The following is a 27610-nucleotide window of genomic DNA, read 5'->3' on the forward strand; positions in this document are numbered from 1 at the left end:
TTATTCTTTTTTTGTTTTTAATTAATTAATTTATTTATTTTTGGCTGTGTTGGGTCTTAGTTTCTGTGCGAGGGCTTTCTCTAGTTGCGGCAAGCGGGGGCCACTCTTCATCACGGTGCGCGGGCCTCTCACTGTCGCGGCCTCTCTTGTTGCAGAGCACAGGCTCCAGACACGCAGGCTCAGTAGTTGTGGCTCACGGGCCCAGTTGCTCCGTGGCATATGGGATCTTCCCAGACCAGGGCTCGAACCCGTGTCCCCTGCATTGGCAGGCAGATTCTCAACCACTGCACCACCAGGGAAGCCCTCCCCTCCCTCTTGAGCATCCCTCCCAGCCTCCCTATCCCATCCCTTTAAGTCATCACAAAGCATCGAGTTCATCTCCCTGTGCAATGCAGCAGCTTCCCACTAGCCATCCATTTTACATTTGGTAGTGTATATATGTCAGCGCTACTCTCTCACTTCATCCCAGCTTCCCCTTCCCCCCGTGTCCTCAAGTCCATTCTCTGTGTCTGTGTCTTTATTCCTGCCCTGCCACTAGGTTCATTAGTACCGCTTTTTTAGATTCCATATATATGCGTTAGCATACGGTATTTGGAAAAACAATATTTTTAACCCATATATTAACACTGGAATTTGAAAAGCCCAATATGAATTCCTATCATTTGCCAGTTATTTTACATAATCTGAAAGGGTAGTATAAAGATGAATGAAAGTCTTATTATTTATTACTTTATGACTAAAGAAACTGAGGCTCAAAGTTTAAATAACTTGACTACTAAGCACATATGACGATAATAACAAACATCTTTTCAGTACTAGGCACTAGTGTACTTTAACCTCATAAACATCTCTGAGATAGGTAGAAGGTCCACTTTATAGATGAGGGAAGTAAATCATGATAAGTAACAGAGTCTGGATTAAAAATCAGGTTTTTCTAACCCAAGTCTATTATTTTCTACTTCATGTAATACTAACTAAATGATTATAATCTTAGTTCAAAAGTAGAAAGAACATCTCTTCTCAAATATCATTTGACATTCTTGAAAGTAATATTTGTGTTATTACACTAGGGCCTTACTTTTAGAGGACTGCAAATTTGATATAGCTTAGTAAGAGGAAAAAGAACTGGTTAGACCTCCGTAAAAATTGGCCACATATTTCATTAATCTTTACGTTGCAAACGCAGTATTTATATATTCAGCAAATAAGTAAAGGTGGGGGAAAGTGATTTAAAGCAAGTTAAAAATAATTGGCTTTCTTGGTGGGTATGCAGGTAAGATTCCACTAACCCTGAAGAAATATCAGAAATATAAAGAATACCTGATTTATTTGTGGTGTTTTGTGGTGGTGTCAGGACTTGAGATCTGAGTGCCAAGGGCTCTGTATCAAAAAGATATGAAGCCCTTTCATTTATCTTAAAAAAACTATTAGCTCAACGTACTAAACTTTTGATGTTGTGATTTTAAAATATATTTTCAAAACTGTCTTTATTATAATGCAGAAAGGATGCCCTGGGTTCTCCAGAGAGTACTGATGTAAACCAATTACAGGTGTGTAGTGTGTGTGACAGTTATTAGTGAGGACGCAGTATATTGCTCCTTTCTCTTGTCAAAATGTTTTCTTGTCTGGCAGCCTTTGCTAAGTGTGATCACAAAATCAGCTGTCAAATCTTACTACATTTATTTTCTCCAGAGATTTTACTCACAGACTTTTCTCTGAGAAAGGCAACTATGTAATATATTGAAATTTTTCTCTCCTCTGGTAGATGCTAGGACTAGATTCATTGAACAAACATCTGAGGGGACCATTAAGAGGCTTAAAATGTCTTTTCTTCTGCCAAGAGGCTCACAATCTAGTTGAAGAGTTAAGGCTCTTGCCTGCTGTACAAGGCAGAGTGTGACAAATGCCTAGGAAAGGTATAAGTACTGTGCTGAAATAAGAGGAAGAAGGGAGCTCCCAGTTATGAAAGTGGAGGCCTTTGTGGAGGTGTTTGTGTCCTGGGCCACCTGGGCTGGGAAGACTTTGAAGAGGCAGAGATGGAGACCCTGCCGGGCAGGGGTTTAAGATCAGCAAAGAATAGCATATTATATGTTAACATTATGAATATATATGATATTATATATTAATGTAACTGAAACAACATTTTTATAAAACAATTCTTAATTATATTATGTGGAATGCACTCTGATTTTCTATCCTATTTTTGTTTGTCTGTTTTTTTTTAATGTGATCCACTAAATTTATTTCATGATCCATATGAGTTGCATCCCATAGGTTGAAGAACACAAAGATATTGAGACTAAATTCAGGCAGTGACAGTGATAATGGAAAGGAAGACACAAATTCCCTAGACATTTTATAGATGGAAAAATTGTTAGTACTAGAATGAGCACTCCATGAGGGCAGGGACTGTTCACTCTGAATGAGTGAATGAATAAATTAACATTACTTGGGGACTGACTGAATAGTGTGAAGTGGAGGAAAACCACCTACGTTGGAGTAATCAGAAAACCAGGGAGTAAATAGTAGAAATCAAGATGAGTGAGTTTCAAGAAGGAATGAACAGTCATCACTAACACATGGCTTCAGGTGGAGAACTGAAAATTCCAGACAAAAGATCTGGTATTAACAGACAATAAAGGACTTTCAAGAAAGCATTTTCAAGAGTAGGGGTGGAATCACTTATGAGTGTTGAGGAAGCTGCTGGGAAATTTGAGTCAGAATGAATATACCACTCTTGCAGAGCACTTAATATGTATAGTTTTTCTTTTTGAAAGGAAAGGGAAAAGGATAACTCCAAGGGGAATTAAGAGGAATAGAAGAGAAGAAAAGGAATATTTAAGGCCCTTTTTATCTTTAAAATTTATGGCTCTCCTGATAGCCTCCTTTTTTTTGTTGTGGTTGTTTTTTGTTTGTTTTTATTAATTTATTTTTTTAGTTCTAGTTGATTTACAGTGTTTCAGATGTACAGCAAAGTGATTGAGTTATACATACATACATACATATATATATATATATACATATATATATATATATATATATATATATATGTATATGTGTACTTTTTCAGATTCTTTTCCATTATGGGTTATTACAGGATATTGAATATAGGTCCCTGTGCTATACAGTAGGTCTTTATTGTTTATCTGTTTTATATATAGTAGTGTGTATCTGTTGATCTCAAATTCCCAATTTATCCCCCCTGCCATAGTCTCCTTTTAGAAAACCTTTTGTAGTACCCTTTTTTTCCAGGATTAAGCTCAAAACCTTTAGCTTAACATTTAAGACCTTGGACCATTTGACCCCAGCTCTTTGCATTGTCAGTCCCCTATGTGATTTCTGTCTGTTCTCTCCTGTCCAGTTAGTCACCAAGTCCTATTGTTTATACCTATTTAGTATCATCTCTTGACTCTTCCCTTTCTTTTCATTCATATTACCACGTATCTTTTTAAACTTTTTATTTTGTGATAGTCTTAACCTTACAGAAGAGCTGCTAAAGCAGTACAGAAAGTTCCCATATGCTGTTCACCCACCATCTCCTAAGAGTAACATAACCATTGTACAGTTATCTAAACTGAGAAATTAGCTGTTTATTGTTTTTCAGGCCATTATCATCTCACCCAGCTCATGGCAACAACCTTGAACAGAGTCTTTCCCTTTAGTCTTGCCTTCTCTCTTTTATTTTCTACATTACAGCCAGAGTGATTTTTATGAAAAAATAAATATAGTTAAACCTTTGATGCCTTTCCATTGCTGTTAGGATGAAGCCTAAATTATTGAACACAGTTACAAGGTCATTTATGATACGGTCCCAGGTAATTAAACAATCAAAACCCCTAAAAACATATTTATCTTTCCTATTTCAGTGTCAGTGTAGTAAAACGTCTTATAGGAAGCTTTCCCTGATTGTCACTCCTAATTTTTGGTAATTCACCTCTCCAATGAAATCATGTAGTATTTAGTACTTCTCCTATCAGACATTATTCATCTGTGTTATAAATTAGTATTTGTCTAACTTCTTCACCAGACTGTACGTTTCATGAGGGTTCACCATTGTGGTCAAGCACCTAGGACTGTGCCTGTCACAGAGTAGGCACTTGGTAAATTTCTGTTGAAAGCATGAACTGCTTAACCTTAGACAGGTTTACTCCTGTGTCCTAAAATCTGTCTTGCTTACTTCATCCTTTTTTTTTGTAATTTTATGTGCTTTGCACCTTGTACTGCTGTTAACATTCCACATCCTGCAGAACTAAACGTAGTTCCCACCTTCTCTGTGAAGACTTCTTGCCTGCCTTAACTGTTCTTTCCTCTGGATTCTTGTAACATTTACTATCTGTACTGCTCATTTGGCACATATATGCTGTTCTTTGTATTCCCTCTTATATGTACATATCTTATCTCTTCAAATCCTGTATAACTATGTCAATAGGCAGGTGTTTACTTTAGTTCTTCTTCCTTATCCTTCATATTTACTTACCTTTTCGTGTGGAAGACTGTGCTAGTAACTTAGTGGGTAGCAAAAATGCACACAACAAAGTCCTTGCCGTAAAAGAATTTACATTCAAGTAGAGAAAATGAGAATGGAAAAACTAGTGTTTATTGAACACTTCTTATGAATCAGGGATTATGGGCAACTTTTACACAATTGATCTTACTGAATAAATATCAAGGGCATAGGGCAAGTATTAATACATCAGTAAGTAAGAAGCTATATAAAGTGCTCTAGGATTTTATTCATTCAGCAAATATTTATTGAGGGTATACTGTGTGCCAGGCATAATAAGTGCCAGTATACAGAGTCTGACCTCTCATTGAGCTACAGTTTTGTGAGGGATGCAGAAAAATAAATAGGCAATTACAGTATAGTATGATAATTCCCACCATGTGTAGGAGTCCACTTTTAAGTACTTGCCTTCTTGGAGTTGTCAGTCTAGCAGGGAAGGACAGACAAGTAAGCATCCAATGTACTATCCAGTACATATGTGCTGTGATGTAAGGAGATATGCACAGAGCTTGGAAGCCAAGAGAAGGGACACCTAACTAACTCAACCTGGGAAGTTGGGAGGAAGTGGTATTTTGGCTGAGGTCAGAAGGAAGAATTGGTGTTTTCAGCTAGGCGAAAATGAGGGAAGTGTATTTGAGGCAGAGGGAACAACAGGGTTAAATGTCCGTGGTTAGAAGAAGCATGGCTCACTTGAAGTTACTATGGCTGGATCATAGGACTGGGGTATGTTGGGGGTAGGGTCAGTGAAGGCAGTAGGAATGATGGAGAGGTAAGCAGGGCCCTGATCACACAGGGCTTTTATAAGGCATTTTATCACACCAAATCTAATTTAAATTCATTAAATTCTAATGAGATAGTATAAGCTGAGACTTTGGGCTCAGGTGTCTACTTTGGATTTAGTTTATGGCCTCTTTAAAGTGGGAACTGTTAATCATTTCACAAAAATGAGATGAAACAATGTTTTGGAGAAAAAAGACAGACAAAGAAACAAACCACTCTTTGTTTGTTAGTATTGATAATTATCGTCTGTGACTGTAAAACCTGATTTCCCAAGATGGTTCTTTAAGGGTACCTGGAAGTAATATGTGTCCCAGTGGAGGCCTCTCTGGTGCTGTGGCAGGGTGTGATAAATAGTGCATGTTTCTGGTTTCAGAGATCGCTAGTTTAACGAGTGAAAGGAGTAAGAGTCAGAATGGACTGAGGGAAACCAAGCGGTTTTTTTGGTTTAACCATTCTTGCAGAGGTCAGGCATGAAAATCCCAGAAAGGTTGTAACGTAGTCTTTGGAATTCCAAGACCTGGATTCAGTAACTTCTAGTGTTGTTTTAGGCTTGCATATAATGAATCACCATGTTTTCTCTTCTTTGTAGAAAGAAATTCAAGCCATGAGTCAGTGCCATCATCCTAATATTGTGTCTTACTACACGTCTTTTGTGGTAAAAGATGAGCTGTGGCTAGTCATGAAGCTGCTAAGTGGAGGTGAGTAGAGTACAATGAAATGTCAACTTCCATGGTTTGGAAAATTTATACAAATGTTTTTCTTGGTTTGGTTTTCATGGACATTTACATTTGAGAAGATACTGAGAATAAAGTATCCAATGATAATAGTGTACAAGCTGAGACAAGTTTCACATGTTGCATTTGTTTGTCATGCCTCTCAATTACTCTTTAATCTAGGATGGTTCCCTCCTACTTCCTCTCTTCCATGAGGCAGACTTACTGAAGGGTCTGGTCTGAAGGGTCTATCTTGTCCCACATTCTGGATTTTTTTTTTTTGTTTAACATCTTTATTGGAGTATAATTGCTTTACATTGTTGTGTTAGTTGCTGCTCTATAACAAAGTGAAGCAGCTATACGTATACATATATCCCCATATCCCCTCCCTCTTGCGTCTCCTTCCCACACTCCTTATCTCACCCCTCTAGGTGGTCACAAAGCACCGAGCTGATCTCCCTGTGCTATGCGGCTGCTTCCCACTAGCTATCTATTTTACATTTGGTAGCGTATTTATGTCAGTGCCACTCTCTCACTTCGTCCCAGCTTAACCTTTCCCCCTCCCCGTGTCCTTAAGTTCACTCTCTTTGTCTGCGTCTTTTTTCCTGTCTTGGCCCTAGGTTCTTCAGAACGAGTTTCTTTTTCTTAGATTCCATATATATGTGTTAGCATATGGTGTTTGTTTTTCTCTTTCTGACTTACTTCACTCTGTGTGACAGATTCTAGGTCCATCCACCTCACTACAAATAACTCAATTTCGTTTCTTTTTATGGCTGAGTAATATTCCACTGTATATATGTGCCACATCTTCTTTATCCATTCATATGTCGATGGACACTTAGGTTGCTTCCATGCACTGGCTGTTGTAAATAGTGCTGCAATGAACATTGTGGTACATGACTCTTTTTGAATTACGGTTTTCTCAGGGTATATGCCCAGTAGTGGGATTGCTGGGTCGTATGGTAGTTCTACTTTTAGTTTTTTAAGGAACCTCCATACTGTCCTCCATAGTGGCTGTATCAATCTACATTCCCACCAACAGTGTAGGAGGGTTCCCTTTTCTCCACACCCTCTCCAGCATTTGTTGTTTGTAGATTTTTTGGTGATGGCCATTCTGACCGGTGTGAGATGATACCTCATTGTAGTTTTGATTTGCATTTCTCTAATGATTAGTGATGTTGAGCATCCTTTCATGTGTTTATTGGCAATCTGTATATCTTATTTGGAGAAATGTCTATTTAGGTCTTCTGCCCAGTTTTGGATTGGGTTGTTTTTTTTTTTGATATTGAGCTGCATGAGCTGCTTGTATATTTTGGAGATTAATCCTTTGTCAGTTACTTTGTTTGCAAATATTTTCTCCCATTCTGAGGGTTGTCTTTTCGTCTTGTTTATGGTTTCCTTTGCTGTGCAAAAGCTTTTAAGTTTCATTAGGTTCCATTTGTTTATTTTTGTTTTATTTCCATTTCCCTAGGAGATGGGTCAGAAAGGATCTTGCTGTGATTTATGTCATAGAGTGTTCTGCCTATGTTTTCCTCTAAGAGTTTTATAGTGTCTGACCTTACATTTAGGTCTTTAATCCATTTTGAGTTTATTTTTCTGTATGGTGTTAAGGAGCATTATAATTTCATTCTTTTACATGACGCCGTCCAGTTTTCCCAGCACCACTTATTGAAGAGGCTGTCTTTTCTCCATTGTGTATTCTTGCCTCCTTTATCAAAGATAAGGTGACCATATGTGCGTGGGTTTATCTCTGGGCTTTCTATCCTGTTCCATTGATGTATATTTCTGTTTTTGTGCGAGTACCATACTGTCTTGATTACTGTAGCTTTGTAGTATAGTCTGAAGTCAGGAAACCTGATTCCTCCAGCTCTGTTTTTCTTTCTCAAGATTGCTTTAGCTATTTGGGGTCTTTTGTGTTTCCATACAAATTGTGAAATATTTTGTTCTAGTTCTGTGAGAAATGCCATTGGTAGTTTGATAGGGATTGCATTGAATCTGTAGATTGCTTTGGGTAGTATAGTCATTTTCACAATGTTGATTCTTCCAATCCAAGAACATGGTGTATCTCTCCATCTGTTTGTATCTTTAATTTCTTTCTTTTTTTTTTTTCATTAGTAAATTTTACCATATTTTTAAGAAAGAAATAATGCCAATTTTACCAAAACTCTCCAGAAAATCACAAAAACACTTTTCAAGTCATTTTATAAGGCCAGGAAAACCTTAATACCAAAATCAGGCAAATACACCACAAGAAAAGAAAATTACAGAACAATAATCCTCATGAACACAAAAGATACAAAAGTTGTTAATAAAATATTAGCAAATCAAATCTAGTAATATATAAAACTGATAGTATATCATGACCAGGGGAAATTTATTCTAGGAATACAAGGTTGTGCATCTTTAATTTCTTTCATCACTGTCTTACAGTTTTCTGCATACAGGTCTTTTGTCTCCTTAGGTAGGTTTATTCCTAGGTATTTTATTCTTTTTGTTGCAGTGGTAAATGGGAGTGTTTCCTTAATTTCCCTTTCAGATTTTTCATCATTAGTGTATAGGAATGCAAGAGATTTCTGTGCATTAATTTTGTATCCTGCTACTTTACTAAATTCATTGATTAGCTCTAGTAGTTTTCTGGCAGCAGCTTTAGGATTCTCTATGTACAGCATCATGTCATCTGCAAACAGTGACAGTTTTACTTCTTCTCTTACGATTTGGGTTCCTTTTATTTCTTTTTCTTCTCTGACTGCTGTGGCTAAAACTTCCAAAACTATGTTGAATAATAGTGGTGAGAGTGGGCAACCTTGTCTTGTTCCTGATCTTAGTGGAAATGGTTTCAGTTTTTCACCATTGAGAACGATGTTCACTGTGGATTTGTCATATATGGCCTTTATTATGTTGAGGTAAATTCCCTCTATGCCTACTTTCTGGAGGGTTTTTATCATAAATGGGTGTTGAGTTTTGTTGAAAGCTTTTTTCTGCATCTATTGAGATTATCATATGGTTTTTATCCTTTAGTTTGTTAATATGATGTATCACGTTGATTGATTTGCATATACTGAAGAATCCTTGCATTCCTGAGATAAACCCCACTTGATCATGGTGTATGATCCTTTTAATGTGCTGTTGGATTCTGTTTGCTAGTATTTTGTTGAGGATTTTTGCAACTATGTTCATCAGTGATATTGGCCGATAGTTTTCTTTTTTTTTTTTTTTTTTTTTTTTTATAAATTTATTTATTTATTTATTTATTTTTGGCTGTGTTGGGTCTTCGTTTCTGTGCGAGGGCTTCCTCTAGTTGCGGCAAGCGGGGGCCATTCTTCATCGCGGTGCGCGGGCCTCTCACTATCGCGGCCTCTCTTGTTGCGGAGCACAGGCTCCAGATGCGCAGGTTCAGTAGTTGTGGCTCACGGACCCAGTTGCTCCGCAGCATGTGGGATCTTCCCAGACCAGGGCTCGAACCCGTGTCCCCTGCATTGGCAGGCAGATTCTCAACCACTGCGCCACCAGGGAAGCCCGATAGTTTTCTTTTTTTCAGACATCTTTGTCTGGTTTTGGTATCAGGGTGATGGTAGAATGAGTTTGGGAGTGTTCCTCCCTCTGCTATATTTTGGAAGAGTTTGAGAAGGATAAGTGTTAGCTCTTCTCTAAATGTTTGACAGAATTCGCCTGTGAAGCCATCTGTTCTTGGGCTTTTGTTTGTTGGAAGATTTTTAATCACAGTTTCAATTTCAGTGCTTGTGATTGGTCTGTTTATATTTTCTATTTCTTCCTGGTTCAGTCTCAGAAGGTTGTGCTTTTCTAAGAATTTGTCCATTTCTTCCAGGTTGTCCATTTTATTGGCATATAGTTGCTTGTAGTAGTCTCTCATGATCCTTTGTATTTCTGCAGTGTCAGTTGTTACTTCTCCTTTTTCATTTCTAATTCTGTTGATTTGAGTCTTCTCCCTTTTTTTCTTGATGAGTCTGGCTAATGGTTTATCAATTTTGTTTATCTTTTCAAAGAACCAGCTTTTAGTTTTATTGATCTTTGCTATCGTTTCCTTCATTTCTTTTTCATTTATTTCTGACCTGATCTTTATGATTTCTTTCCTTCTGCTGACTTTGGGGTTTTTTTGTTCTTCTTTCTCTAATTGCTTTAGATGTAAGGTTAGGTTGTTTATTTGAGATTTTTCTTGTTTCTTGAGGTAGGATTGTATTGCTATAAACTTCCCTCTTAGAACTGCTTTTGCTACATCCCATAGGTTTTGGGTCGTCATGTTTTCATTGTCATTTGTTTCTAGGCATTTTTTGATTTCCTCTTTGATTTATTCATTGATATCTTGGTTATTTAGTAGCAAATTTTTTAGCCTCATGTGTGTATTTTTTACAGTTTTTTTCCTGTAATTGATATCTAGTCTCATAGCATTGTGGTCGGAGAAGATACTTGATACGATTTCAATTTTCTTAAATTTACCAAGGCTTGATTTGTGACCCAAGATATGATCTATCCTGGAGAATGTTCCATGAGCACTTGAGAAAAATGTGTATTCTGTTGTTTTTGGATGGAATGTCCTATAAATATCAATTAAGTCTATCTTGTTTAATGTATCATTTAAAGCTTGTGTTTCCTTATTTATTTTCATTTTGGATGATCTGTCCATTGGTGAGAGTGGGGTGTTAAAGTCCCCTACTATGATTGTGTTGCTGTCGATTTCCCCTTTTATGGCTGTTAGTATTTGCCTTATGTATTGAGGTGCTCCTATGTTGGGTGCATAAATATTTACAATTGTTATACCTTCCTCTTGTATCGATCCCTTGATCATTATATAGTGTCCTTCTTTGTCTCTTGTAATAGTCTTTATTTTAAAGTCTATTTTGTCTGATATGAGAATTGCTACTCCAGCTTTCTTTTGATTTCCATTTGCATGGAATATCTTTTTCCATCCCCTCACTTTCAGTCTATATGTGTCTCTAGGTCTGAAGTGGGTCTCTTGTAGACAGCATATATATGGGTCTTGTTTTTGTATCCATTCAGCCAGCCTGTGTCTTTTGGTGGGAGCATTTAATCCATTTACATTCAAGGTAATTATCGATATGTATGTTCCTATTCCCATTTTCTTAAATGTTTTGGGTTTGTTATTGTAGGTGTTTTCCTTCTCTTGTGTTTCTTGCCTAGAGAAGTTCCTTTAGCATTTGTTGTAAAGCTGGTTTGGTGGTGCTGAACTCTCTCAGCTTTTGCTTGTCTGTAAAGGTTTTAATTTCTCCATCGAATCTGAATGAGATCCTTGCTGGGTAGTGTAATCTTGGTTGCAGGTTTTTCTCCTTCATCACTTTAAGTATATCCTGCCACTCCCTTCTGGCTTGCAGAGTTTCTGCTGAAAGATCAGATGTTAACCTTATGGGGATTCCCTTGTGTGTTATTTGTTTTTTTTCCCTTGCTGCCTTTAATATGCTTTCCTTATATTTAATTTTTGATAGTTTGATTAATATGTGTCTTGGTGTGTTTCTCCTTGGGTTTATCCTGTATGGGACTCTCTGTGCTTCCAGGACTTGATTAACTATTTCCTTTCCCATATTAGGGAAGTTTTCAACTATAATCTCTTCAAATATCTTCTCAGTCCCTTTCTTTTTCTCTTCTTCTTCTGGGACCCCTATAATTCGAATGTTGGCGCGTTTAATGTTGTCCCAGAGGTCTCTGAGACTGTCCTCAGTTCTTTTCATTCTTTTTTCTTTATCCTGCTCTGCAGTAGTTATTTCCACCATTTTATCTTCCAGGTCACTTATCCTTTCTTCTGCCTCAGTTATTCTGCTATTGATCCCATCTAGAGTATTTTTAATTTCATTTATTGTGGTTTTCATCATTGCTTGGTTCCTCTTTAGTTCTTCTACGTCCTTGTTAAATGTTTCTTGCATTTTGTCTATTCTATTTCCAAGATTTTGGATCATCCTTACTATCATTATTCTGAATTCTTTTTCAGGTAGACTACCTATTTCCTCTTCATTTGTTAAGTCTGGTATGTTCTGACCCTGCTCCTTCATCTGCTGTGTGTTTTTCTGTCGTCTCATTTTGCTTATCTTACTGTGTTTGGGGTCTCCTTTTCACAGGCTGCAGGTTCGTAGTTCCTGTTGTTTTTGGTATCTGTCCCCAGTGGCTAAGGTTGGTTCAGTGGGTTGTGTAGGCTTCCTGGTGGAGGGAACTAGTGCCTGAGCTCTGGTGGATGAGGTTGGCTCTTGTCTTTCTGGTGGGCACGTCCACGTCTGGTGGTGTATTTTGGGGTGTCTGTGGCCTTATTATGATTTTAGGCAGCCTCTCTGCTAATGGATGGGGCTGTGTTCCTGTCTTGCTAGTTGTTTGGCATATGGTGTCCAGCACTGTAGCTTGTTGGTCGTTGAGTGAAGCTGGGTCTTGATGTTGAGATGGAGATCTCTGAGAGATTTTTGCCGTTTGGTATTACGTGAAGCTGGGAGGTCTCTTGTGGACCAGTGTCCTGAAGTTGGCTCTCCCACTTCAGAGGCACGGCCCTGATGCCTGGCTGGAGTACCAAGAGCCTTTTGTCCACACGGCTCAGAGTAAAAGGGAGAAAAAATAGAAAGAAAGAAAGAAAGAAAGAAAGAGGCTATAATATAGTGAAGTAAAATAAAGCTATTGTAAAGCAAAGCTATACAGACAAAATCGCACCCAGAAGCATATACATATACACTCACAAATAAAGGAAAAGGGGAAAAATTAATATATCCTGCTCCCAAAGTCCACCTCCTGAATTTGGGATGATTCGTTGTCTATTCAGGTATTCACCAGATGCAGGCACATCAAGTTGTTTGTGGAGTTTTAATCCGCTGCTTCTAAGGTTGCTGGGAGAGATTTCCCCTTATCTTCCCTGTTCGCACAGTTCCTGGGGTTCAGCTTTGGATTTGGACCCGCCTCTGCGTGTAGGTCGCCTGAGGGCGTCTATTCCCCGCACAGACAGGACGGGGTTAAAGGAGCAGCTGCTTCGGGGGCTCTGGCTCCCTCAGGCCGCGGGGAGGGAGGTGTACAGAGGAGGCGGGGTGAGCCTGCGGCGGCCGAGGCCGGCGTGACGTTGCACCAGCCTGAGGCGGGCAGTGCGTTCTCCCGGGGAACTTGTCCCCGGATCACGGGCCCCTGGCAGTGGCGGGCTGCACAGGCTCCCGGGAGGGGCGATGTGGAGAGTGACTTGTGCTCACACACAGGCTTTTTGGAGGCGGCAGCAGCAGCCCCAGCGTCTCACGCCCGTCTCTGGGGTCCGTGCTGATCGCCGCGGCTCACGCCTTTCTCTGGAGTTCGTTTAGGCGGCACTCTGAATCCCCTCTCCTTGCGCGCCGCGAAACAAAGAGGCAAGAAAAAGTCTCTTGCCTCTTCGGCAGCTGCAGACTTTTTCCCGGACTCCCTACCAGCCAGCTGTGGTGCGCTAACCCCTTCAGGCTGTGTTCACGCCGCCAGCCCCAGTCCTCTCCCTGCGATCCAACCGAAACCGAAACCCGAGCCTCAGCTCCCAGCCCCGCCCGCCGAGCAGACAAGCCTCTCGGGCTGGAGAGTGCTGCTCGGCGCCGAGCCTCTGTGCGGGAGTCTCTCCGTTTTTTTCCTCTGCGCCCCTGTTGCTGTGGGGTCTGCGCTGATCGCCGCGGCTCGCGCCCTTCTCTGGAGTTCGTTTAAGCGGCGCTCTGAATCCCCTCTCCTTGCGCGCCGCGAAACAAAGAGGCAAGAAAAAGTCCCTTGCCTCTTCGGCAGCTGCAGACTTTTTCCCGGTCTCCCTCCCAGCCAGCTGTTGTGCGCTAATCCCTTCAGGCTGTGTTCACGCCGCCAGCCTCAGTCCTCTCCCTGCGGTCCGACCGAAGCCGAGCCTCAGCTCCCAGCCCCGCCCGCCCCGGCGGGGGAGCAGACAAGCCTCTCGGGCTGGAGAGTGCTGCTCGGCGCCGAGCCTCTGTGCGGGAGTCTCTCCGCTTTTTCCTCTGCGCCCCTGTTGCTGTGGGATCCGCGCTGGTAGCTGCGGCTCACGCCCGTCTCTGGAGCTCGTTTAGGCGGCGCTCTGAATCCCCTCTCCTCGCGCACCCGGAAACAAAGAGGGAAGAAAAAGTCTCCTGCCTCTTCGGCAGCTGCAGACTTTTTCCCGGACTCCCTCTTGGCTAGCTGTGGTGCACTAACGCCTTCAGTCTGTGTTCACGCCGCCAACCCCAGTCCTCTCCCTGCGATCCGACCGAAGCCCGAGCCTCAGCTCCCAGCCCCGCCCGCCCCGGCGGCTGAGCAGACAAGCCTCTCGGGCTGGAGAGTGCTGCTCGGCGCCGAGCCTCCGTGCGGGAACCTCTCCGCTTTGCCCTCCGCACCCCTGTGGCTGCGCTCTCCTCCGTGGCTCCGAAGCTTCCCCCCTCTGCCACCCGCAGTCTCCGCCCGCGAAGGGGCTCCTAGTGCGTGGAAATCTTTCCTCCTTCACGGCTCCCTCCCACTAGTGCAGGTGCCGTCCCTATTCTTTTGTCTCTGTTATTTCTTTTTTCTTTTGCCCTACCCAAGTACGGGGGGAGTTTCTTGCCTTTTTGGAGGTCGGACGTTTTCTGCCAGCGTTCAGTGGGTGTTCTGTAGGAGCAGTTCCACGTGTAGATGTATTTCTACTGTATCTGTGGGAAGGAAGGTGATCTCCGCGTCTTACTCTTCCGCCATCTTCCCGAGCGACTGTAATATTCTTATCTTTTGTTAATTAAATAATTAGAACTCTGATTTTGAGTGTTGGAATTTATTAGTATAGAAAGTTAATCTTTAGAAATTAGAATCACTTTCTATCTAAATAGCTGTTTCTACCATTTATTAGCACCAAACTGCAATATAAGATTTTTAGAAATCAAAGTAATTAAGAAAGCTTCTGAAGATTTTGCTGGAGCCTGTGACCGAGTGGGAGTGGAGTGGAGCGGCTGTTGTTGCCGACTCTTTCCTTCTCCCCACGGTCCAGTCAGCTGGTTGACTAGGCCATTGGCCCTCAAGCTGAGACTTGTCTCTTATTTAGTTCTGGGGAGTGCCTGGCCGACATGAGTGATGTAGAGGAGAACAACTTCGAGGGCAGAGAGTCTCGCTCTCAGTCAAGATCTTCAACGGGAACTCCTGCTCGTGTAAAATCGGAGAGCAGGTCAGGATCTCGTAGTCCATCAAGAGTTTCCAAACACTTTGAATCCCATTCTCGATCAAGATCAAAATCCAGGTTGGGGTCAAGGAGGCATTCTCATAGACGTTACACTTGATCCAGATCCCATTCTCACTCTCATAGGAGACGACCTCTAAGTAGGTCCTATACACCAGAATACCATCATCGAAGGAGCCGAAGTCATTCTCCAGTGTCTAACCTTAGACGACATACAGGCAGCAGGACAAATCCAGATCCCAACACTTGTCTAGGAGTGTTTGGCCTCAGTTTGTACACAACAGAGAGAGATCTTTGCAAAGTATTTTCTCGATATGGACCATTGAGTGGTGTCAGTGTGGTTTATTACCAGCGAACTGGACGATCACGAGGGTTTACTTTTGTTTATTTCCAGAGAATAGATGACTCAAAGGAGGCTATGGAAAGGGCAAATGGAATGGAGCTGGACGGTAGAAGAATTCATGTAGATTATTCTGTCACCAAGAGAGCGCACATACCTACACCAGACATATACATGGGGAGACCAACTCATAGTGGTGGAGGTGGAGGAGGTGGCAGACGTCGAGATTCTTACTGTGATAGAGGATATGATCGTGGGTACAACAAATATGAAGACTATGATTACCGATACAGAAGATCACCTTCTCCTTACTGTAGTCAATACAGATCACGATCAAGATATTGTTCCTGGCCTTCCCTGGTGGCGCAGTGGTTACGAATCCGCCTGCCAACGCAGGGGACACGGGTTCGAGCCCTGGTCCAGGAAGATCCCACATGCCACGGAGCAGATAAGCCCGTGCGCCACAACTACTGAGACTGCGCTCTAGAGCCCGCGAGCCACAACTACTGAGCCCGCGTGCCACAACTACTGAAGCCCGCGCACCCTAGAGCCCGTGCTCCACAATAAGAGAAGCCACCGCAATGAGAAGCCTGTGCACTGCAACAAAGAGTAGCCCCCGCTCACCGCAACTCGAGAAAGCCCGCGCGCAGCAATGAAGACCCAACACAGCCAAAAAAAAAAAAGATATCATTCCTACAGCCCAAGACGCTATTGATAAACAGAGTGGTTGTAGTTGAGGACATCTTTTTCTCTTTCCCTTTTTTTGTTTAATTCTGGATTTCCCCAAGCTTCTGATCCTTCCTACTCCTTAAAAAGAACCCTTAAAAAAATCTTTGGTTTATTTAGCATCTACACTTTGTCAATTGTATTGCTGTTTTCTACCCCTTTTATTATATTCTTAAAGATGTAATTGTTGTCATTTTGGGTAGTTAAACATCTTGAGTAAAAAGGGAACCCCCAGTGTTATGCTTTTGTAAATGATTTTTTGTTTGTTTTTTGCTTTTACAGAAAATTAACTCCTGCCTAATCAAATGAGGAAAGAAATGGTCTTTTTAAAGCTTCTTTTGTGTTAGATATTGTATTAGACATTGTATCAGAGAGCTGCATTTACTACAAACTCCTTTTTTAACTTTCTTTTGGAGAAGTTAGTAACATATAAAGTAGTTCAGTCGTGTCAGGTTTGTCTGGGGTGGCATGGAGCAATCAAATAGTTGAGTGTAGAAAGTTTGAAGCTATGGAAGAAAACACTTGGTCATTTCTTTTGAAGAACGGAATTTTTGAACCCTAAAAATTATGTTGTTTTTTAGAGATAAAAACCTTGTGGACTGCTACAAAACATGTTGTATTTAAAATACATTTGTTAAAACTTAAAAATGTTAAGTGTGATTTTTGTGTTGAAATTATTGAAGTTTAATCAGTGAAGGACAAGCCTTATTATTTATTATTTAGAGGAGTTGTATGCTTTGCTGTTAGAAATTTTGGTATTGGGAAAATGGTTTAAGCAGGCTATTGTATAGAGTCCTTAGAAATAGTGAGGGGAAGGGTAGTCTCCTTTCAGATAAAAGTTAATTTCTTTGGAAAAAAAAAAAAAAGAAAGCTTCTGAAAGGAAAAGATGAAGGGACGTCCCTGGTGGCGCAGTGGTTAAGAACCCACCTGCCAATGCAGGGGACACAGGTTCGAGCCCTGGTCTGGGAAGATCCCACATCCTGCGGAGCAACTAAGCCTGTGTGCCACAACTGCAGAGCCTACGCTCTAGAACCCGCGAGCCCCAACTACTGATCCTATGCACCACAACTACTGAAGCCCATGTGCCTAGAGCCCATGTTCTGCAACAAGAGAATCCACCGCAATGAGAAGCCCGTGCACTGCAATGAAGAGTAGCCCCCACTCACCACAACTAGAGAAAGCCCATACACAGCAATGAAGACCCAACGCAGCCAAAAATAAATAAATAAATAAATTTATATTAAAAAAAGTCATTCCTACCAAATATTTAAAAAAAGGAAGGGGGCTTCCCTGGTGGTTAAAAATCTGCCTGCCAATGCAGGGGACACCGGTTCAAGCCCTGGCCCGGTAAGATCCCACATGCCGTGGAGCAGCTAAGCCTGTGCACCACAACTACTGAAGCCCGAGTGCCTAGAGCCCGTGCTCTGCAACAAGAGAAGCCACTGCAATGAGAAGCCCGCGCACTGCAACGAAGAGTAACCTCTGCTCGCCACAACTAGAGAAAGCCTGTGCGCAGCAACGAAGACCTGACGCAGCCAAAAATAAATAAATAAAATAAATTTATGTAAAGAAAAAGTTAAGTCTTAAAATAAAAAAAGATGAAGAAGTACCTGTAGGACTGAAAGGGACGAACTATAGAAATGCAGAAATCTAATTTAATTCACTCTGTTAGGGAATTATTTTGTGGTTTAAGGATCCTTTGTCATCTTCTAAGAGATAAAATGTATGGGACTTCCTTGACCCCGAGCAGGACCCAGGTAAAAAATACCTGTTATTAAGAGTGACCAGGGCTTCCCTGGTGGTGCAGTGGTTGAGAATCCGCCTGCCAATGCAGGGGACACGGGTTCGAGCCCTGGTCTGGGAAGATCCCACATGCCGCGGAGCAACTGGGCCCGTGAGCCACAACTACTGAGCCTGCGCGTCTGGAGCCTGTTCTCCGCAACAAGCGAGGCCGCGACAGTGAGTGGCCCGCACACCGTGATGAAGAGTGGCCCCCGCTTGCCGCAACTAGAGAAAGCCCTCGCACAGAAACGAAGACCCAACACAGCCAAAAATAAATAAATAAATTTAAAAAAGAAAAGATGACTACCATCTTAAAAAAAAAAAAATCATCTTTCTTTTCAAAAAAAAAGAAAGAGTGACCAGCTTTGGATGGTCAAGCAACAATAGAGGGTATGTCTATTAATCTGAAATGGAATACTCAGACCAAGCAAATTTTGGCCCCTTTGAAAACTTACATGGCTTAGGAAGACACAAGCAACACCCAGTGGCTAAAGATTGGTTAAAACTTCTTGGTAAAAATACCTGACTAAAATGGGTGAGTTAATTTTGGACTCAAGAGTGTTTTTTCATAAAAATAAACTGTGCAAATGAACATGTTGACTGAGTAATTAATTTGATTGAGCTACAATTATCAGATTTAACAAGGGTCATTAACCAGCAGCTGCTTCACCACTTTTTCAATTTTTTTTTTAATATTTAGTAATGATTTTCTTGGATAGTTAAAGTTTTGCATTGCTTTTTAAATGTTCTGTGCCATAGCCTATGAAGGCAGACATGAAATGGTTTGGGGGAATAGATAATCTACCTACATTTTAATTTTTTGCTTTGTTATGAAATTTGTACCAAACCCCTCTTGTTTTCCATTATTTAATTTACTTGCTTTTACTCTAAGAAATTCTTGGGTTTCAGTGGACAGTGCTCATCGAGTAGCCTAGGTTGTTAAAATGCAACTTCTTGGGCCCTACCTCAGATCTCTTGAATGACAGTCTATAAGGTCTGGGAATCTGCATTTTAAACTAGTTTGCCAAGTAGTTTCTTCATGTATTAAAGTTCAAGAACAGATTATCCCTGTAGAATATTTCTTCCAGATTGTGCCTAAGGACATAATATTATATATGCTGATATAGCCTTCCCTCATTATTCCTTCTTTTCTTTAGATATTAATTTGAATCATCCAGTGATAAATCTGCAGTTTTCTTTTGCTTAGAATATTTTACTTTCTTCTTTCTCTGAGTTGATATAAAGAATTCTATGTACTTTTGATGTTTTAGGAGGGAGGATTATAGGCACCGTCATCATGTTAGACGCTGCAAGATGCTGAGGAAATCATATGGAAAAGAAGGGGGGACCTTCCAGGACCAATATTTGTCAGTTAAGGAGGAAGGTCTTAGTGGCGTGATCATCCCTCCACCTATAAAAATCATATTGTTGGGAGGGAGACTAAAACTGAAAAGACAAGTTATCCCAGGGAAGAGGGGCCTTCTTATCCAGCCTTGTTTGGTATTTCTGTTCTGGACATTGTCTGGGGATGTGCACTGCTTTAATTTCCCTGTTGATCGTTGGATGATGTGAAATCAATTAAAATTTTCTAAGACTTTGAAAAGGAGTTCCTGCTTCAAACTCTTTAAGAATACAGATCTAATAACTTTGGTGTGCCCTAGAGTCTTTGTTACTCCATTTCTTTGATCTTCCAGATTAGAAGTTCCCTGAAAGTCAGCAGTCACATGTTTCTTGACATATTCTGTGGCACCTAGTTCTAGATCGCATATAATGTGACTTAATTGTTGAATGAATAAATTGTGTTTTTAATTCCTAGTAGGGGTTTCTCCCTTTGCGTTCCTTATTTTAGATATTCTTTGTATTACATTTAACTCAGTTGGCATTTCTACATATGTCTTCTTACTGAGCAGTTCTTTTTTTTTTTTTTTATAAATTTATTTATTTATTTATTTATTTTTGGCTGTGCTGGGTCTTCGTTTCTGTGCAAGGGCTTTCTCCAGCTGCGGCGAGCGGGGGCCACTCTTCCTCGCGGTGCGTGGGCCTCTCACTGTCGCGGCCTCTCTTGTTGCGGAGCACAGGCTCCAGACGCGCAGGCTCAGTAGTTGTGGCTCACGGGCCCAGTTGCTCCGCGGCATGTGGGATCTTCCCAGACCAGGGCTCGAACCCGTGTCCCCTCATTGGCAGGCAGATTCTCAACCACTGCGCCACCAGCGAAGCCCAGCTGAGCAGTTCTTGTATGGCCTGGATTTCTCAGAAGAATGAAATACATGCCTGTTGGTATAGTCACTTTGCTTTTTGGGAGTTGATGTGTGATTGGTTAAACTAAACAGAACAAAACTTCTTCCTTAGGTAGGCCCCCTTTTTGTGAATCACAATCTTGTGAATCCCAGCAGTAAAGAGGGGAAAGTGTTAGAAAAAGTTACTTAGAATCTGAAGCCTCCCTGGTTCTTTGTCTACAGAGAGTAAACTGCCTGTCTCTTGCTGGAGGTGGGGAGTGGTCGTCGCTTGGCTTCCAGGGTGGGGAGGAGGGATCTGGGAATCTTATTTTGCCTTATATGAACTTTCAACCAGTTTTCCTGTGTTCAGCCCTTTCCTTCAGTCCCCCCTCACTTTCCCTTATGCGGTCTTTGGTGTTTGTATTCTGAGCCTTTCTGGAGCTCTAGGGTAGGAATTGATATACCTCCTGTGCAGACACTGAAGTTACAGATTTTTTAACTCTGCATAATCAGTTACTTTTTCTGCTTTCTCTCTTCCAGAAAATTAGTGCTATATCTCTTCTGTTATCTTCTTTCTTTTTTATTCTGGGTTTATGCCCTTGTTATCAAGCTTATCAAGTTAGTGGATTTCAAATGGGAGCTAAAGTAAACATGTGTTCAATTCTCTAATGTTTTTGAGGATTCCATCTAGACCACTTCTTTCCATCTATTCGGAAGTACATTTTTTTCTTTTTAAGTGTGTGCAATAAAAAGCATCCACCAGGGCATGTTTTCAACGGAAGCATTTGCCAAGAAATGGGCATCCAGTCTTTTCAGTGCAGTTTATGTTATGTTTCGGATTTCTTGGCACAGTTTTTAATATTGGAGATTGTTTTGCTTTGGTTCTGTGATCTTTATGGGCCATTGTACTGCCAGAAATCTTACCAATCTCTAGCAAACTTTTTTTTAAATAATCATCAGTTATGGTAGACAGCATTCTGTGACTTTAATTACTATATGGATGTCTTTTCCCTCCCTCTCTCTAATTTTTAGGAGGAGCATTATTTCCCATCTTGGGAAAAATGGGATTGATAATACATCTGGGCTGTTATTTTAAAAGAACTGCCATTTTTATTCTTTTCATATTTTTCTTTGCCTTACCTGTTTTATTTCTATTACTTATTAACCTGAAACATAATTTTAACCCTTAAATTAGTTTGCATACACATGTGATATTTACTTTCCAAGTTTTCTTATGTAATTTGACCTGCGTTTCAATTGTGTTTTATATCTTTATTTATACAATGTTGCATACTCTAATCTGATGTTGGAAGCCTAGATTGGTTTGTTATATCTTATACTAAAGTGTTATTGATGGGCATGGTTTACCTAGGGATTCTTCAGAGGTGATTAAAAATCCTCTATTACCTTTTTCAGATTCTCATTAGAAGTCTAAAGAAGATGCTGGTTTAACACTACTATTTGGGTATTAGCAGGCTGCTTTCTGTTTTAGAGTGGAATCGAGAATAAATTATTACCTTTAAACTTCTGTATTTCCTTATATTTACTATTTTTTCCTTTCTTTCCTACACAGCTAAGTTCATGAAAAGGTTTACATGTGTTTTGATTTAAAAATGGCTCTGAATAATATTGAATGAGTTGAAAAATTAAGGAAAACTGTTTCTTCTCTTTTCAGGTTCTGTTCTGGATATTATTAAGCACATTGTGGCAAAGGGGGAACATAAAAGTGGAGTCCTAGATGAAGCTACCATTGCTACAATACTCAGAGAAGTGCTGGAGGGGTTGGAATACTTGCATAAAAATGGACAGATTCACAGGTATGTAAAAGACAACACTCTTCTCTTTTGGATAAGTGCAGTGATAGTTGTGCTGTATCATTTCATTGAGGCTATTCCCCATTCTTTTGCACAGTTAATCATAATCTCTGAGTGTTAGCAGGGTTCTTTGTATTACTAGTTCCAGTACATTGTGGTTACACAGCTAGTAAGCATTTGAAAGTAACAAGTACTTTAGTCAAATTGGAAACTCTAGAAACAGGAGAAATTCCTAATTTCCTATGGGAGTCAATCATTGCAATCACTCATAACATTTTGGAATATTCTTTTCCAGTTTCTTTTATATGCTTACAGATATTTAAAACAAAACTGTATGTATAATTTTGTCTGTTTCTTTTTTGTTTCCTTTATGTTATATCTTGACTATTTTCTCAAATTATTAAAAGCTTTTGTAAAATCACTTTTTAAAATTAAAAATTATTATTATTTTTTAAATAAAATGACATTTGAAAACCTGTGTAACATTTCATGGTTCAAGTATTTCTGGCTAATTATATCTATTCAGTCCCTGCGTACAGATAACAAGAATTGTTATCTGTACAAATGGTGGTAGATTCTGGGTTAGTACAAATTTGTTTAGTCCCTGGATTTGGTTTTCCTTCATTTGAAGATATATTTATTTCCCCATCATTTCTGAAGGATAGTTTCCCTGGATATAAGAATTTGTAGTTGACAGTTCTTTTCTTTCAGCACCTGAAAGATGCTGTGGTACTTAATTGTGACCTTCATGGTTTCAGATGAGAAATCTGTCATGTGAATTGGTGTTCTTAGGCAATATGTTGCTTTTCTCTGGCTACTTTCAAGACTGTTTCTTCGTGGGACTTCCATGGCGGTCCAGTGGTTAAGACTCTGCGCTCTCAATGCAGGGGACACAGGTTCAATCCCTGGTCGGGGAACTAAGATCCCACATGTCACATGGCGTAGCCAAAAAAAAAAAAAAAAGATTGTTTCTTTTTTTTTTTTTAACTATTTATTTATTTATTTATTTTGGCTGCGCTGGGTCTTAGTTGCCGCATGCAGGATGTTTTTAGTTGCAGCATGCAGACTCTTAGTTGCAGCATGCGGACTCTTAGCTGCGGTATGCGGGCTTCTTAGTTGTGGCATGCAAACTCCTAGTTGCAGCATGCATGCGGGATCTAGTTCCCAGACCAGGGATCGAACCCAGGCCCTCTGCATTGGGAGCTCAGGGTCTCATCCACTGGACCACCAGATAAGTCCCAAAGTTTGGTGTTGACAAGTTTAATTATGATATGTCTTAGTGTGGATTTCTTCACGTCTATCCTGTTTGGGGTTCCTAACCTTCTTGAATCTACAAGTTTTTGTCTTCACCAATTTTGGGAAGTTTTCAGCCATTATTTCTTTGAATACCTTTGCAAGCTGTTTTCCCTCATCTTCTTCTGGGACTCTAATGATGGAAATGTTAGATCTTTTGTTATTGTACCATATTGTGCCATAATCCCTGAGGCTCAGTTTTCAGCCTATTTTTACTCTGTTCAGATTGAGTAAATTTTCTTGATTTGTTTTCAGGTTTGCTGATTCTATCCTCTGTCCTCTCCATTCTACTCTGGAACCCATTCCTTGAGCTTTTTATTTCAGTTAGTGTAGGTTTTCAGTTATATAATTTTTATTTGGTTCTTTTTTATAGCTTTTATTTTTTTTGCTGAGATTTTCTGTTTTTCATTTGTTTTGAGAATTCCAAATTGCATGTTAGAAGCATTTTCATGATGGCTGCTTTAAAATTCTTGTCAAATAATTCCAAAACCTGATTCATCTTTGTGTTGACATCATTTAGTTGTCTTTCCTTTTGGAAGTTTTTCCTGGTTCTTGGTATGTTGAATGATTTTTTTTTAAATTTTATCATGGATGTTTTGGATGTTATGTTAGGAGACTCTTGATCCTATTGAAATAATAATATACAGAAATAATATATTTTAGCAGGCAATTGCCCGGATTTTTTAGAGCCCTTGCGGTGTTGTTCTGGTTTGTTTTGTTCCTGTGGCACTGCTGGGGCTCTCTTCTCAATCCCTGCTGATGCCACCCATTGGAGTAGAGTGCCCTTCCCCAGGCCTGGTGCTGCTAGGTGGAAGGTGGGAGATAGTGGCTGTGCCTGTGGGTCTGTGAGCACTTCTTGGGCTCACCTTGTGGACCAGGCCACCTGGCCGCAATCGGGCTCCCACTCATTCTGTGGTATTGCCTGTGGACATGAAAGGCACTTTTCTGGACCACCTTTTGCTACTGAGTGGGGAGTTGGGAGACACTGGGTCTGGGTCATCCTTTGCCAGTGTGTAGAGCAGCGGTCCCCAAACTTTTTGGCACCAGGGACTGGTTTCATGGAAGACAATTTTTCCACACACTGGGGTGGGGGTGGGGGAATGGTTTAGAACAGGCCACAGCCCAGTACCAGTCTGTGACCCTGGGGATTGGGGACCCCTGGTGTAGAGGACCAAGAGGTGCCAGACCTGGGTCACTTTCTGCTGCTGGGTGGAAGAATGGGAGATACTGGCTGGGCCTATCGGTGGTGCTGGTGTAGGCAACATGGGCCTACCTGCTGCACTAGATGTGGATTGGGCAGTGGAGTTTCCTGTCTGGTCTTCATTGGCACCTCTGGTTCTGGCCTAGTGGGTCAGCCTTCCATTCCAGCTATGTAGTCAGGGATGGGGTCCCTGCTAGGTCTGAGCTGTGCTGCCCCTTTCCTGATCCTTTGGCCACAGAGAGCAGGCTTAGAGCTTCTTCTTCTTTTTTTTTTTGGTCTATGCCTATTGACAGTTCTGGGTTGCAAGACTGTAATACCCAGTCCAGGATATATGAGATTGAAAGAAAACTCAGGGAAGTGGTATAGTGCTATGTGAAAGTGGACTTGGATTAGTTGTAAATGTGTAGAGCAAACTCTAGGGCAACCACTAAAAAAGGAAAAATAGAAGAATTAATATGCTAAGAGAGGAGAGAAAAATAGAATCATATAAAATGCTCAATTAAAACCAAAGAAAGCAGAAAAAGAGTGGAAGAACACAACAAGATATAACATTTAAAATCACCTACTTTTAAGGAACTACAAAAATAAGAACAGACTGAGCCCAGAGTTAGCAGAAGGAAGTTAAATAAAAACATTACAATGGAAATATATGAAATACAGACTAAAAAGACAGTTGAAAAGGTCAGTGAAACCAGTTTTTAAGAACTGGTTTCTGAAAAAGATAAATAGACAAATTGTTAGCTAGACTCACCAAGAGAAAAAGAGAGAGGACTCAAATAAATTAAATTCAGAAATGAAAGAGGAGACATTACAGCTGATACCACAGAAGTATAAGGGATCATAAGAGACTACTATGAACAATTATATGCCAACAAATTGTACAACCTAGACGAAATGGATAAATTCCTAGAAACATACAATCTACCAAGATTGAATCATGAAGAAATAGAAAATCTAAATGGACCAATTACTACTAAGGAGATCAATTCAATAATCAAAAACCTCCCAACAAAAATGCAGGACTGATGGCTTCACTGGTGAATCTTACCAAATATTTAAAGAGGAACTTACAATAATCCTTCTCAAACTCTTCCAAAAACTAGAAGAGGAGGAAACATTACAAACTCATTTTACAAGGCCAGCATTACCCTGATACCAAAGCCAGACAAGGACACTACAAGAAAAGAAAATTACAGGCCAATATCCTTGATAAACATATACGCAGAGATCTTCAACAAAATGTTAGCAAACAAAATTCAACAATATGTTAAGAGGATCATACAGCATGATTAAGTGGGATTTATTCCAGGGATGCAAGGGTGGTCCAACATCTGCAAATCAATCAATCACTATGATACACCACTTTAACAAAATGAACGATAAAATCATGGTCATCTCAATAAATGCAGAAAAAGCTTTTGACAAAATTCAACATCCTTTCATAATGAAAACTCTTGACAAACTGGGTATAGAGGGAATGTACCTTAACATAATAAAGGCCATTTATGATAAGTCCACAACAAACATCATACGAAAAATGATACTGGACCTCTATCTTATACCATACAGAGGAATCAACTCAAAATGGATTGAAGACATGAACTTAGGACCTGAAACTATAAAACTCCTAGAAGAAAACATATCCTTGACATTGGTCTTGGCAATGATTTTTTGGATTTGACACCAATAGCAAAGGCAACAAAAGCAAAAACTTTAAAAACTAGACCACATCAAACTAAAAAGCTTCTGCACAGCAAAGGAAACCATCAAAAAAGTAAAAAGGCAACCTACTAAATAGGAGTAAATATTCGCAAACCACATTCTGATAAGGGGATAACATCTCCAAAATAGGAGGAACTCATACAACTCAGAGGCAAAAAAATAAAAACAACCCAATTAAAAAATGGGAAAAGGACCTGAAGAGACATTTTTCCAAAGAACACATATAAGTAGCCAACAGATACATGTGAAAAAGGTGATCAACATCACTAACCATTGGGGAAATGCAAATCAAAACGACAATGAAATATCATCTCACACCTGTTAGGATGTCTGTTATCAAAAAAACAAGATATCAGGGAATTCCCTGGTGGTCAAGTGGTTAGGACTCCGTGCTTTCACTGCCAAGGGCCAGGGTTCAATCCCTGGCCAGGGAACTAAAATCCCACAAGCCGTATGGTGCAGCCAAAAAACAAAACAAAACAAAAAGACAAGATATCAGATGCTGTCAAGGATATGGAGAAAGGGAACCCTTGTGTACTGATGTTGGGAGTGTAAACTGGTACAGCCACTGTGGAAACAGTATGGAGGTTCCTCAAGAAATTAAAAATAGAATTACAGGGAGACTTCCCTGGCGGTCCAGTGGTTAAGATTCTGCACTTCCAATGCAGGGGGCACAGGTTTGATCCCTGGTCTGGCAGCTAGGATCCCACAAGCCGTGTGGCGCAGCCAACAAAAAAAGAATTACAATAAGATCCAGAAATCCCATTGCTGGGTATACGTCCAAAAGAAATGAAGTCATTATCTCAAAGAGATATCTGTACTCCCATATTCAGCATTATTCACAATAGCCAAGATATGGAAACAACCTAAGTGTGTGTCATGGATGAATGGATAAAGAAATTGTGATACACACACACACACACGCACACACACACACATACAATGGACTTTATTCATCCATAAAAAGGAGGAAGTCCTGTCATTTGTGATAACACGGATGAACTTGGAGGGCATGCTATGCTAAGTGAATTAAGCCAGACAGAGAAAGACAAATACTGCATGGTATCACTTAATATGTGGGATCTTAACACACACACACACACAGTTAAATTCATTGAAATAGAGAGTAGAAAAGTGGTTGCCAGGGGCTGAGTGGGTGAGGGAAACCGGGAGAGGTTGGTGAAAGTACAAACTTTCAGTTATAAGATGAATAAGGTCTGAGGATTTAATGTATATCATGTTGACTATAGTGGATAACACTGTATCATATTATTGCAGTTTGCTAAGAGAGTAGGATTTAAATGTTCTCAAAAAATAAAAGTAAATATGTGAGGTGATAAATGTGTTAATTAGCTCTATGGAGTTAATCCTTTCCCAGTGTATATGTGTACCAA

The 27610-nt window shown here is 40.3% G+C and overlaps 1 protein-coding gene and 1 pseudogene across 2 annotated transcripts in view; both read left to right on the forward strand.

Moving 5' to 3' along the window:
* The window catches only part of OXSR1 (oxidative stress responsive kinase 1), a 96690-nt gene that overhangs the window by 13857 nt on the left and 55223 nt on the right, over positions 1-27610 (forward strand). Inside the window, exons 3-4 of the mRNA XM_082412908.1 lie at positions 5874-5982; positions 21862-22003. Coding sequence (XP_082269034.1) covers positions 5874-5982; positions 21862-22003 — 251 coding nt within the window. The remainder of the gene's footprint in view (positions 1-5873; positions 5983-21861; positions 22004-27610) is intronic.
* On the forward strand, positions 14143-16136 carry LOC309637770 (transformer-2 protein homolog alpha pseudogene; annotated as a pseudogene). The gene has a single exon. The product of its transcript is annotated as a transformer-2 protein homolog alpha pseudogene (transcript).

The sequence above is a fragment of the Balaenoptera physalus genome, assembly GCF_965194825.1.
Source record: "Balaenoptera physalus genome assembly, chromosome: 11".
In the NCBI taxonomy this organism is placed as follows: domain Eukaryota; kingdom Metazoa; phylum Chordata; class Mammalia; order Artiodactyla; family Balaenopteridae; genus Balaenoptera; species Balaenoptera physalus.